Source organism: Cibotium barometz, chromosome 49, assembly GCF_041138505.1.
Source record: "Cibotium barometz isolate CiBa-2024 chromosome 49, ASM4113850v1, whole genome shotgun sequence".
NCBI lineage: Eukaryota > Viridiplantae > Streptophyta > Polypodiopsida > Cyatheales > Cibotiaceae > Cibotium > Cibotium barometz.
This window is the reverse complement of record NC_141094.1, coordinates 46,482,647-46,495,579: the sequence shown is the minus strand read 5'-3', so window position 1 is coordinate 46,495,579 and position 12,933 is coordinate 46,482,647. Positions and strand designations below refer to the sequence as shown.

Below are 12,933 nucleotides of genomic sequence, written 5' to 3'. Positions count from 1 at the left end.
AAATATTATATCTATCGAGATTACTATGTCAATGACCCCGAGGGACCAAAGCCAGTTTACCAGGTGACCGCTATAGGAAAGGGGTAATCTATGAGAATAACCTTGACCGACAACCACCCCTTCAATGCTATGGATGTGGAGGACCCCACAAATATAGTGAATGCCTTGATAAGAAACCCCTGCAGTGTTACAATTATGATGAGCCCCATAAGGTGGCAGATTGCGTTTATAAGCCAAACACTATTGTACCACCCGCTAACCTGCAGTTACCCAAAGCAACATGCAGTGGTTGTGGCATAGATCATTTGATCCCACAATGCCCCCACAAACCTCCCGATGCCCCCGTAATAATGCCCTTAAACATGATAAGTGGGCTTATTACAAGCGAGATACCCAACCTAAAATTAATGCTCTGACACAGTTACAAGCCAAGGCCGACCTAATCTTGGCCACCAAAATTGACAAGGATGTTAAGAGTACCACCTCAAACAAGAGGCAAAATCGAAAGAAGAAAATCAAAAAATCCAAAAAGAGGATTGTAGGCACCACCGCCGATCCCATCACCATACAAGATGCGAGTGATGATTTGGATAACTCTTCATCATCTAAATCCAATCATGAGAAACCCAAGGAATCAAGCAATAGCGCTGCGGTAGAAATTTCTAAGAAAACAAAGCCAAACAAACCAGGTGTCTATCCAACCGATCAGGAGATTCATAAGCTCCAACAAGCCATTGAGTTAGTACAAGCTGCCCTAGAACCTACCCCCAAACCTATCTCAAACGCTTGGAAACTCCCCACCACACTCATTAAGCCCCCCCTCACATGGGAAAGCCCCTGCAAGTACCTAGTGTGATCTTTGAAAGATAAGAGGAAGAACATGAATGTAGCAGTTGTCAGATTTTGGGCTTTCTGGCAGTTGATAGGACACATGTTACTGGTTTGAGAGATGTATGTCTATTGTGGGTCTCGCCTTTAAGCGTGTTTCAGGACACAGGTGGAGTTTTGTGGTCCTTATGCATGCTCCTCTTGCAGTGAGTTGAGCCTTCTTGTATGCATGATCGCATCCTACTTGTCTTCTATGAGCACAGGTGCCGTTGTTGGAGTTTTCTCCAGTCCATAGGTGTTGCAGTTTTGGCAGCGTGTATGCTCTTGATGCCCAGTGTGCTGGCTTAGAGCAGTGGATGCCCTGTTGAGCTTAGAGACATTTTTGATTTGGCTTGTATGCCATATTGTGCTATGCATTCTTGACGTGACAGAATTTGGGTCAGAGTTGCATTCTATGCTCCGTGAGATTTGATCTCAGGTGGGAGATATGCTCAGTTTTATGCCTTGTTAGCTCATGTCTTACACTTGACAGTTGGCATTGTGTTGTTGACAATTGGGCTTTGCCATACGCGTACGTGAGCTATGATAGCTCTTTGGCATTGTGGACAGCCCATATGTACGGTCATTGAGGACATGTACTAGTTGGTCAACGTTGTTGGATTGCAGCCATTGTTGATGGTCGAGTGAGGTTTTATTGAGCTGGGGGATTCTCGAGGTGAGATCCTTTCAGTGATACAGGTACTGGAGCGATCCTGCGAGCATCCATAGGACCCTTGCATAGTGTCTGGTCACTTTTGTCAGATGCATTGATTCTCCGCAGTGATACTTTGCGTTGAGACTTGGTTGAGCTCTATTGAGAGCGTATTTGTTGGTGGTTTTGACCACATTTTTATTGGCTGGTTATTTTGTTTTTTTTTTTGGCCATTTACTGCCGTTATGCTGCCAAAATTTTGTCAAAATTTGCAGCTATGTGATGCCTCATTATGCCATTGATATTCTCTTGAGCTTCGCAATGATTTTGGACAATTTCTTTTGGCTTGAGTGCCGTTGGACAAAGGAAACTCTGCCAAGATTTTGTTAGTAGCTTGTGTTGGCTACGCTTGCTCTCGAGTGGGAGATTGTGGTATTCTTGAGCATTCGTTGCTCACAGAGGTTTTGGCAGTGTATACAGCCAGCTTGTGCTACAGTTTGGTAGCTTATGTTGATACTTTGATTGCCATTGGACTTGCAGTGTTGAGCACATTTTGGTGCGAGTGGCACAGTGGTTTGCTGCAAAGTTTGCAGGTCATTTGTTTGGCAGGCATCTTGTATCTTGTGCATTTTGTGCATGATTTGCCATAAGGATACTATGGCAGAGACTACTCATGCTAGAGGTGGTTCTTGTACTCGTTCTTGCAAAGATGCTATATGTTGGCATTGTGGCAAATGTGGTCACTTGAGACGGCGTTGTTTCCATCGCATCAGATAGCTTACGAAGCAACAGATGCTTTATGATTTGCACAGGGCAGATACTCCTAGAGCACAGGTTGTGCTGGATACCGAGGTCACTACTAGTTCTTGCATATTGTCTCAGAGGTTATTGTTGGATGCAGGTGCTTTGTTCCATGCTATTCCGGATAGGCAGTGGTTCAGCACATATTCAGCTGTGAGACACGATTATGCAGATAGGTTGGGTGGTGATGTAGTAGGCATTGGTGATGTTCACCTAGTGTTTGCAAATGGTGCATCTTTGTTGCTGCATGATGTGAGACACATGCCAGACATGTCGAGGAGCTTGATCTCCACTTCACAGTTGCGAGACGAGGGTTATGCGTTCACGCATACAGTGCATTCTTGGAAGCTATGCAGGGGTTTGCTAGTGATTGCAAGAGTTGATCGGAGTAGTGTCGGTTATCCCTTGTATGCTTTGCATCTCTGCGATGGTGTTGTGTATGTGAATGCCTTACCATGCAGAGAGGTTGAGACTAGGAGAGTCTCGTTTTAGGATGCATTGGATCATGCTAGGCATGACAGTGTGTTGCCATTGTCAGGTGAGTATGTAGAACCAGCTGTGCGTGATATGCCAGTCGACTTTGCAGAGGCAGAGGCAGAGGTAGAGCTGCAGTGCTCTAGTGAGACACAGCAGATGTTGTCAGAGTTTGTGCAGGTAGAGGTAGAGCGGGTCTGCTCCCTAGAGGCACATATAGAGCTGATAGATATAGAGTTCTTTGACATGCTCATGCGTGATGATGATGAGGTCTATAGTGACCGAGATACAGCTGTGCAGAGCACACAGTTAGATCCAGTTATGCATTCTTTTTGTGGTGTTAGTCACAGAGATGGTGAGTTCTCTGGTGATGCACAACTTCGGCAGTCACTTGGTGATGTGACAGGTGAGCCTGGGGGGGTCACTCTATAAAACCCTATAGAACACGTGCGAGCGGAAAAATGTATTTTAAGTACCCCCTATACCTCCTATGTATGTGTATTTCTGTAAGTCCACCTAATTAAAAAATCCCCTCCCCTGCCCTAACGTGTCATGTTACGTGTACACTAAGTGACCGCCCCGGGCAGGTGAGCCAGAGACAGATGCATTGTTCTTTGATGCGTCTGAGAGTTTTGAGATCGACAGTGATCTCATGTTAGCTGTGCAGGATATGTCTGCAATTGAGCTAGCGATTGCAGCAATAGAGCGGCTTTGCTCTAGTGAGTCACAGCAGTGGGAGAGTGATTGCATAGGTGCTGATTTTTTGGTGTTACAGTCATTTTCAGCTATGCCTTTGCCAGAGGCTGACATGGTTATGCATGGACAGGTTGTTCCTAAGGATGCATTTGGTGCTGAGTTGGTCGATAGGGATAGGTTGGCACAGATAGCACATGTTTCGTTAGCTTTCGGGAGCCTCATCTATGACCTACTAGTGTTGAGGCCCGATCTTGCTTATGCAATTGGTGCATTTGGAGTGGGAGTTGTTAGTCGTTCGGTGACTGACACTGGCATTGTGCATGGGGGAGTTTTGCAGGTGTTGGACAGATACTTGCAGGAGTGCATGAGCTCTTATAGACAGATTGCAGAGTTTGGATCTAGCTCTGAGTGGCTTCTGTAGTAGCGTGTTTGTCTACCAGTAGAGCCGGATGCACAGGTTTTTCGGCAGCTAGTGGGCATTGGATGAGTGTGGTTTTTACTCATCACTTGTACCATAGTCAGTTAGACTAGGCTCTCTTGTTTAGAGTCACATTCGCCTCTGAGTGGGAGGTTGTTGGGGTCAGAGGCTCATTGTGCCTCGCCCGGTCGCCTGGGTCTTGGGCGCCCACCCACTGATGTACATATATACATTTAGTGTGTATAGGGGTTGACTCACTTTGAGCTCTCCCCACTCATTGTCTATGTTCATCTCCTTCTCTCTCCCTCTTGCTCTTTGTGTGTGTGCGCTCCCACGACCTCTTCACCCTTGTCATGTTGGTTGCCATATTCTTTTGTTGTTGTTGACTTGATGCTATGATCTCCTCTTTTGTGGTTTCCGCTCCTTGATCTACTAGAGACTCTTGGTTGCATTGTGAAACTTGTTCTTTGTATGTATTGTTCACCTCATCCTTGGCAGAACTAACTCCATGTACTTCCCCTGTATTCTCTTGTCTTATTGTCTCAGAGCTTTCTTGTTATTTTTGCTCTATTGTACCCGGTAATTGCAATGATGCTCCTTTAGCTTGTTCTAGATTTGCATTGTCAGCTTGCAGCTCCATAATCTGAGACTTCAATAGACTTGTTGTACTTTGTTGTAGGATGTGTCTCTTTTGAGGGGACTGTGGTGGGGATTTTGATGACGCCCTGAGAGATGGCTGAGTTGATGGTGTAGGAGATTTCTTCTTCTGAGCATCTGCAGTTGTTGGGCTCTCTATACCACTCTCAAGCGGCATCTGTTTACTTGAAATGAGCATTGGGCAGTCCATTAGAAGGTGAGTTACCCCACAACCTCCACATCTGTGGCTCCGCTCGAATTCCCTACTATTGAGTGGATCACTTGACTCATGATATGGTTGATACTCATTACCATCTGTATCTTTGTATGCATATGTAAGCTCTTTCACATGTAGGGACTTGAAGACTCTTGGTTTGTCAAGCTCCTTTCCTTGAGGGGAAAATAGCAATTGGAATTGGCCTCTTCATACAAACATTGAACACTTGATGTTGTGGTTACTGACCTCAGTTGGAAGCTTCCTTTCACCTTATATTCTGACACAGGCTTCATTGGAATGTACTGGCTTGGCAAACTTGTAGAATCTACCGCCGCATGGGTTGTAGGTGTTGTTGAAGCTTGCTCCATCACTTCACTGAAATTAGGGTTGTACCCCTCTTGTGCATGCTTTGGTGATGATTTCTCGAGGGAATTGGTGGTGCCAGAAATGAAAGCGGGAGCTCCCCCCTTCCCAAGCAGTTCCTCAGGTGAAGATGATATGAATGGAGGGCTTTCTTGTGCCTTCTCTATGTATGCTTGGCTTTGATGTGCATTTGTTATTGACAGATGTGGTGTGGGCTCAATAGCTATCTGATTAGGTTGTCCTAAGGCTAAGTGCTCTTTTGATGGCTTTAGGTGCTCACTTCCTGGTGTTATGTAGGCATTTTGAGTGATTTCATGTGCTTTAGATGTGTCTATGTGAGCTACATTTGGCAATTCTTGTGTCCCTTTAAGAGATTGACTTAGCAAGAGTGCACGGTGTCTCCTCATGTACTCAGCTACATGTGCATTAATGGCATAGGGTTGTGCAGGGTTTTGCAATTGCAATGCTCTCCTTAATGTGCCATGTGAAATGAATGTTTGTTGTGCAGTTGATTGTGCTCCTGTATATGATGCAATAGTGGTTGTGGGGGCACTATATCCTTGATGAGTGTAGTGCATGTGAAGAGTAGAGTTAGAGATGCTTACAGGCTGTATAACTCTTCCATTGTGGAGTGATTGTTGATAGTAGCTCGAGCCTTCAATTGTTGGTACCACTGGACCATGATGGAACTTTCCTTAATCTTGCATTGGTAGCTCTTGGTTGTCCATTACCTGACCTTCTTATTTCATTGAATCTTCTTTAATTTGCATGGATTGTGAGGTTATCTTAGGATTAAAGCCAGGTGGATGGTTAAGAGTAGGCTATAAAGCTTGCTGATCATTGCTAGTAGCACCTATGGGAAGTTGGTCACTAGTAGTTAAACTAGAGCTATCTTGGTTTAAACCAACAACTTTTCTTGATACTGGTGTGGTTTCTATAGTGTTTGGCCTTGGATTTCTATAAATGAATAAAGCTTCATGGTTCCTAGGATTCATACGAGATAAGTAAGGGAACCAACCCTCATAATCTTCTTCAGAAAAGTTTGATGGGGAAATGGACCTATAGAAATTTTGATTAGTGTCTTGGTATATAATGATTTTGCTATGAGGTTCCTTAAACATCCTTAAGCACAGGGTCTCAAAAACATAGTTTGGAGGGTTTGGATGAAACAGTTCAAATATAATATCCAAAGGAGTTTTGAACCATCTAGTACTGTCATCATAGGATGGTAGGCTGAAAATAATTCCACTATCTATCAGTCTGAGAGCAAGTGTTGGATTGGATTCCTGGGAATTTGAAATCCTACTTTTTTGGCTTTGCACACTAGGTTCTTTTGAGTTAGAGATTACTTGAATAGTACGGAGTGGTACTATACAATGTTCCTCATTATGCAAGATTGTTTCATCTACGCTATGTTCCATGTCCAAGCTCTCCTTATCTGATGCTCCATCCATCCACTAATGAATCCTTGAGTTGATCCATGATGGAACCAAAGATTCATCTCCATTTGTGGTTGACTCAAAGTATTCTATTGGCGTTCTAGCCACATCACGACGATAAGAGTGATCTATCAAATTAGCACGGGTAGCAGCATGTTTTGCCGTAAGTAGATGTAGTTGGAACCCCAATCGTGAATCAATTTGAGTTGCCGCATGAACGGTTTGTCCAAGAATGATATCATAATTAGGATTGCTCCCAAAATCTACTATTGCAAACATGTGCTCATATCCAACTCCACATGAGGTGACTATGACCTTTTCTAGAAGCCTGATAGGTCTCTCTATATATCCATCAGCCAGCTTCAACTTCATTCCTGTTTTTGGTAAAGATGGTTTTCCCCAATTCTCCCAAACTTTTTTTTTGACAACTGAAATACCTGCCCCACAATCTAGGATAGCTAAAATGCTATGCCCTGCGTATTCCACTGGTAGGGTTGTATTTCTATCTTCTCCCTCATAATATTCTCCAGCTCTATTCAATGGTACTGGTTCCAAGGTTTGTTTGTGCTCTTCTTTTGCTGACTGTTCCATTTCATTTTGTCTCTCTTTTATTCTATCTCTCCTAGGCCTCCGTGCCTTCCAACTGTTTTGGCTGCTCTTTTTACTCTCACTAGGGACATTGCTTTGTCCTTCCATGTCCTGATCCTTGGCATTGACCTGAGCACTAGTTATGTCTTGAACAGACACAACTTGCTCTATTTCATTCATTGGTGTGTGTAGTGGTCTTGTTGGCCCTTTTTTGGCTAGATGACCACTCATGACATGCACGTTCCCTGAACCCATTGGTCTAAAACCATGTGGTGTGCTTGGTGCTCTCGTGGATTGCTGATTAATACCCTGCTCCCTCACATGTTGTATACGATGGTAGCACTCCACTATCTCATGATTTGTCCATATTTGTTCAAATGCACACCATTTGTCTATGCATGGAGGTTTAAAAACCTGATTCATGCATTTCATGATCATGTCCACTATAGCTTCTACTTCGGCTGCTTTCGTTCATTCCGTCTCTATGGTGGTTCTCAAGCTCGAAGTGTCAGAGCGTGTGATGTTTTCATCCTTGCCATATATATCACTGTTAGTGTCCAAATCTATGGCTTCCTTGATGCACTCATTTAAGGTCTCGTGCTTACGACTGTAAAGATTGGTGCGGAGACTCTTCTTTAGTAATACCTCTAAGAAGATGGATACTAATTTCTGAGATGGAGGCAGCTCCTTCTCTGGACCTCTCGCAATGTATTGCCTAAAATGGTTTACATATTCTCTCATTATTTCCTTTTCATCTTGTTTGAGTTTCAGGATCAACTGGCTAATACTATGCTTAATTCTTGTCTTTGTAAAAGCTTCTATGAAGTCTATTTCCAAAGACGCAAGGCCATTGTAAACACTAGTGCCCAGCGTTTGGAACCAAGATAGAGCTTTTCCCGACAATGTCAATCCAAAGCCCTCTTTGAGGACATGGAGATCCGTTACCTCTTTAGCTCTCACTACTTGGTTAAACGTTGCCAAATGATCATATGGATTGCCCGACCCACTGAACTTGGTTACCCATTTGTGAAAATGAGATGGCCTCGTTTTGTTCTTTGATGATCCCCCTAACGATTCAATAGTCTTTGTACTTGTGGATACTGTGGGAGGATGAATAAGGGTGTGTGGTGGTTCTGTTGGCACTCTTGTTGCTAAATGACCACCCATTGCATGCATTGGTGCAGACCCAATCAGTCTTGGTGCACTTGTCCATCCTGGTGGAGCTCTCTCGTCTGTGAATAAAACTCTTGGCCAACTTGTTGCTGGTCTAGGCATTGGGTACGGAGCACTCGGTGTTGGCATCGGAATTCCCATTGGTGTCCTAAAGGCAAAGCTTGAAGTACCCATCTTGATTTTCCCCATTCTCGTGACAGGAGCACCTAAGAAGGTCAACCCTCTTACTTTCTCATCTAATTTCATATTCCATTCTAGCCCAAATTTGTCTAGGAAGACTATGGAACGACCAGCTTCTGAGAGTGTGTTCATAAACACATACAAGGTCTTTTCCTCTGTTAGGTTGTACTCAGGTGGGTAGTCTCTAAGATAGAAGAATTATGTGTCTGCATCCTCCCTCTTGTACAAAGCCTTCGTAGGATCGTCTATAAGGACTCGACGAGTCCCAATAGAATTGATCAATTTAAACCCTTGCTGATCCATTTTTTGTGATGCTTCTTCCAGTAGACCTGGATCCTTTTCCACACGGTTACCTAAGTTGTCTACAGCCTCTGGGTCTTCCACAAGGAGATACATCACTCCATTCCTATCCATGTACCTATCCCCTAGGTAACTCACTCGTGGCACTGGGTCAAATGGAGAAGGGTGATCCTCCAATTGGACCGCGAATCTATTGATGAAATCTCTGTAGATCCTTGCACCATAGGTGTTACTCATGTGGAAACGTAGAATCCCATCGTACTCTAGCTCAATCATTTCAAAGGCTGTAGAACAATGCTGCACCAAAAAATAGCTCACTTTTTTCAGGGAAAATTGCCCTAATTTTTGTCAGTTTTCCATAGTGAGTTCACTATGCGAAAATTGTTCGGAGTCCAAAATTTTGAATATGGGTATCAGAGATCTCACATGGATGGCACCAATGACCGGAAAAAAGTCTCCAGACTCTCTTTTTTTTTTTTTTTTAAAGCCTCACCTCTTCTCTTTTCCCTTTCCTTTTCCCTTATCTATGCTCAAAGCACCCGTTCCAGCTCTCTGCTAATTGACTGTGTCTCAATTGGAGTTTCCTAGTGAAAGTTCAAAAAGTGGGATTTCATGAAAATCGCGACTTTCATCCCTCAGTCCAAGTATGAAAATCGTTTTTTTCAACTAAGTATAACTTGAGCTCAAAAAGTGATTTTTCACTTTTGAAAGAAGATAGAGACTAATTAAAGCCTCTACTACAAGCCTATCAGCTCAGTTCAACTCAAAACCCTTCACAGGTCCTACTTTATGAAAATCGCGATTTTCATAAAAATGAGCCTTTTTTGAAATTTGACTTTCCCAGTGTGTAGAGCTTGATGCATACAGCAACGCCCCGTTTTTGAAATTTTCAAAAAGCTTTTTAAATCACTCCAGAAATCATGAAAAGCATGAAAAAAAAATTGCATCCAAGTGAATATCTTGACCTCAGAAAGTGATTTTTAAGATTTCAAAGCATATAGGGACTATTTAGAGCCTCTCCTACAAGCCTATCAGGTCAAAATTGCAAAATCACTTTTCTACCTCAAAGATCATGAAAATTGCGATTTTAATACAACTGTTGAATTTCTGACTTTTGATGTGACAGGTGTGTAGGCCTTAATGCATACAACAATGCCCTTGCTTTAAAATTTGAAATAGGATTTCAAATCACTTTAGAAAGCATGAAAAGCATGAAGTTCCTCAGACTTTCATACAGTTTCCTTCATAACATGAACTCCATTTATGATTTTTTCACTTTTCAAAGCATATGGGGTCTTTACTAAGCATGAGGAACAAGCCTAGCATGTCAGATTTGCATTTTGACTTTTCCAGCTCTAGATGATGAAAATCGTAATTTTCATATAATAGAGGATTTTTTTATTTTTGATGTGCCCAGGCTGAAGCCCTTGTCCTGTAGATTACTACCCTTGTTTTAGAATTTTTAAAATAACTTTTAAATTGGCTCAGAATCGAGAAAAAGATGAAGTTCACCAAACTTTCACACCTTTTGCTTCATGAAATGGGTCCAATTTATGATTTTTTCATTTTAAGTTCAAACAGGGTCAAATTAGAGCTTGTACTACAACTCTATCACTTCGAAATTGCAAAATGATTTTTTTAGGTCAAAAATCATGAAAATTGTGATTTTTATACAACATGAGATTTTTGCAACTTTGACATGACAGTTGTTATTGTGAGTGTCTCAACAACTCATATGCAAGAGGGTTCCCTCAATGGATTCACAAAATGTCAGATTTAGCACATTCTAGCCTGTTTCATACTTTGAAGCACTAGATTGAGTAGAATATGATGCAAATGGAGTCCAAATGGCCTCAAAATTGGTGGGTGTACTAAACAAAGTGTCAGCAACAACCCTCTCTAGTCAGATTTGAAATTTAATTTTTCCAGGTCAGATTTCATGAAAATTACGATTTTCATAAAACTGAGGATTTTGACACTTTTGAATAGCCAACCTGGTTTGCATGTGTCTAGGCAATATGCATGTGAGAGGGTTTCATCATTGGATTCAAAAAAGATCAGTTTTAGCCAATGTAGCTCTTTCAAGCTCTGAAGTGTACTAAACTTAATCAAGCATGATGCAAATGAAATCCAAATGACTTCAAATTTTGGACAGTAGCTAAACAATATGCAAGCTACAAGCCTATCAAATCAGATTTAAATTTTGACACTTGGAGGTCAGGTTTCATGAAAATTGCGATTTTCATAAAACACTGAATTTTTTACTTTTGTAGGGACAGACTTATTTATAGGGGTCTAAGCAATGTGTATGCATAAGGGTTTCAAGAATGGAATCCAGAAAGATCAGTTTTAAGACATGCTACTCTTTTCTGACTCTAAAATGTTCTAGATTGAGTTAAGCATGATTGAAAATGATTCCAATTGACTTGAAACTTTGAACATAAGCTAAGAAGAGTACAAGTAATGATCCTGTCAAGTCAGATTTGAAAAATGGTATGTAGAGGTCAGAAATCATGAAAATTGTGATTTTCATGCACTCTGTGAGACAGACTTGACTTTTTGAATCTGATGATTTTTGTGGTGACCCTAGTGTCTATACAATTCATCTATCATGTTAGATTTGAAAATGGATCACAAAAAGTCATTCAAATGCACAATCTAGTAAAATGGCATGAAAAGCGTTATCCTTGTCGATCTTGTGCAAATCAAGCCCAAATGTGAGATCGGTGAGTTTCCTACTTACTCTATGCCTAACAAACATGAATCAATGCTAATCTATGAAAAGCGATACAAAAATACATGAAAAATAACAAAAACGCTAAAAAGGAATGCTCCAAAGAGCTCACAAAAGTCCTAAGTCCTAAATGATATGCATTTAGAGATCGACCAAGAAGACAATGAATGTCCCACACTCACTCCTTCTCAATATCCACTCCCTAATCCTAAGCAAAAGTCCTCGGTAGGTCCCCGCCTCCTGGCTACTTTCGAGAGCCTTAGAATCCCTGTTCCAACCTCTCAACTAAACTAAAATGCAAAGTAAGAGATCCTAGCCTATCACAAACACATCAAGTGCAAAAGGTGGATTCTCTAGCCTAAGTCTCGGCTCCCCGGCAGCGGCGCCATTGTTTGCGGATCGCCGCGACGGACATCATAGCATAGCTTTTCACAAACAAACACTAAAATGTCATATTTGGGGAAGTGACCCGACTAGTGCATAAAAGCTACGTGGGCATGTTAAGCACCACAGAATCACACCTATAACCTAAGCAAAGAGGGACATGCGTTCAATGCAACAACCACAATCCTATTTGATGAAAATAGCATGTAAAGCCTCTTTGACCTCAACCTTATCCTATGCATAATTGACGAAACCAATGAGAGTTTTGAGATGTGGGTTTGCTCATTACACTAAGAAGACACTTAGGAACAAGATAATGCACTGAAATTACAGTTCTGTGGCAGTATGAAAATCGCAATTTTCATAAGGACACCGACCGGAACTGAAATTTAGCATTACTAAACCCAAGAGCACTCTTAATCAGACCTATCCAATGCATTATATATGAAAATAGACTTCAAATGAGCACTCAAACACTCAATTTGGACACTAACAACATGAGGCAAAACTCGTGACTTTCATGCTTCCCACAGCAGCAAAAACATGAATTAAGCACATAGAAAGGTAGAGAGGAACAATGCTAAGCCTTACTATTCACCAATGGAATGGTTGTGTACAATGTGTGCGCGTAGGGAGCGCCACAAGAATCCTTCTCTTCTCTTTGTTAGCTCTTCTTCTGTGAACAGTGATAATGCTAATGATAATGGATCTCCCTTTCACATTACAATTATTAGGTTATGTCCTTTGGCCAAATGGGTTGTGGGTTCAAATCTTATACATCTTGGAAGTCCATGGCCCCATTCTCATCATGAAAAGACTAATTTTATATGTTACATGGGTGTATAAGCATTTAGCTTCTAAAAAATAGTTCCCGTAGGAATTGTGGGTTCCTGCATTTGTTCACATTGACGGTCATAACCCGCATCTTCCTTGAGAATCTTTGAAAATCCATCGCTTCTCCGCATTCCTTGGCTCTCTATGGCTCCACCATACTCCATCGCATTCACGCAT

The 12,933-nt window shown here is 41.9% G+C and overlaps 1 protein-coding gene across 1 annotated transcript; it reads left to right on the top strand.

The window, feature by feature from the left end:
* Window positions 1-391: 391 nt before the first annotated feature.
* On the top strand, window positions 392-5,824 carry LOC147610672 (uncharacterized). Its single transcript, XM_086786600.1, has 2 exons — window positions 392-3,223; window positions 3,369-5,824. Exons 1-2 carry the CDS (start codon window positions 2,888-2,890, stop codon window positions 3,909-3,911), a joined length of 879 nt encoding a protein of 292 aa, XP_086642726.1. The 5' UTR covers window positions 392-2,887; the 3' UTR covers window positions 3,912-5,824.
* The last annotated feature ends 7,109 nt before the right edge of the window (window positions 5,825-12,933 follow it).

What these genes read in the sequence shown, in the direction of transcription:
- LOC147610672 (XM_086786600.1), top strand. Translation starts at nt 2,888, where the DNA reads ATGCCAGTCGACTTTGCAGAGGCAGAGGCAGAGGTAGAGCTGCAGTGC. An exon ending in AGCCTGGGGGGGTCACTCTA is followed by an intron (nt 3,224 to 3,368) that starts TAAAACCCTATA and finishes TACACTAAGTGA; the next exon opens with CCGCCCCGGGCAGGTGAGCC.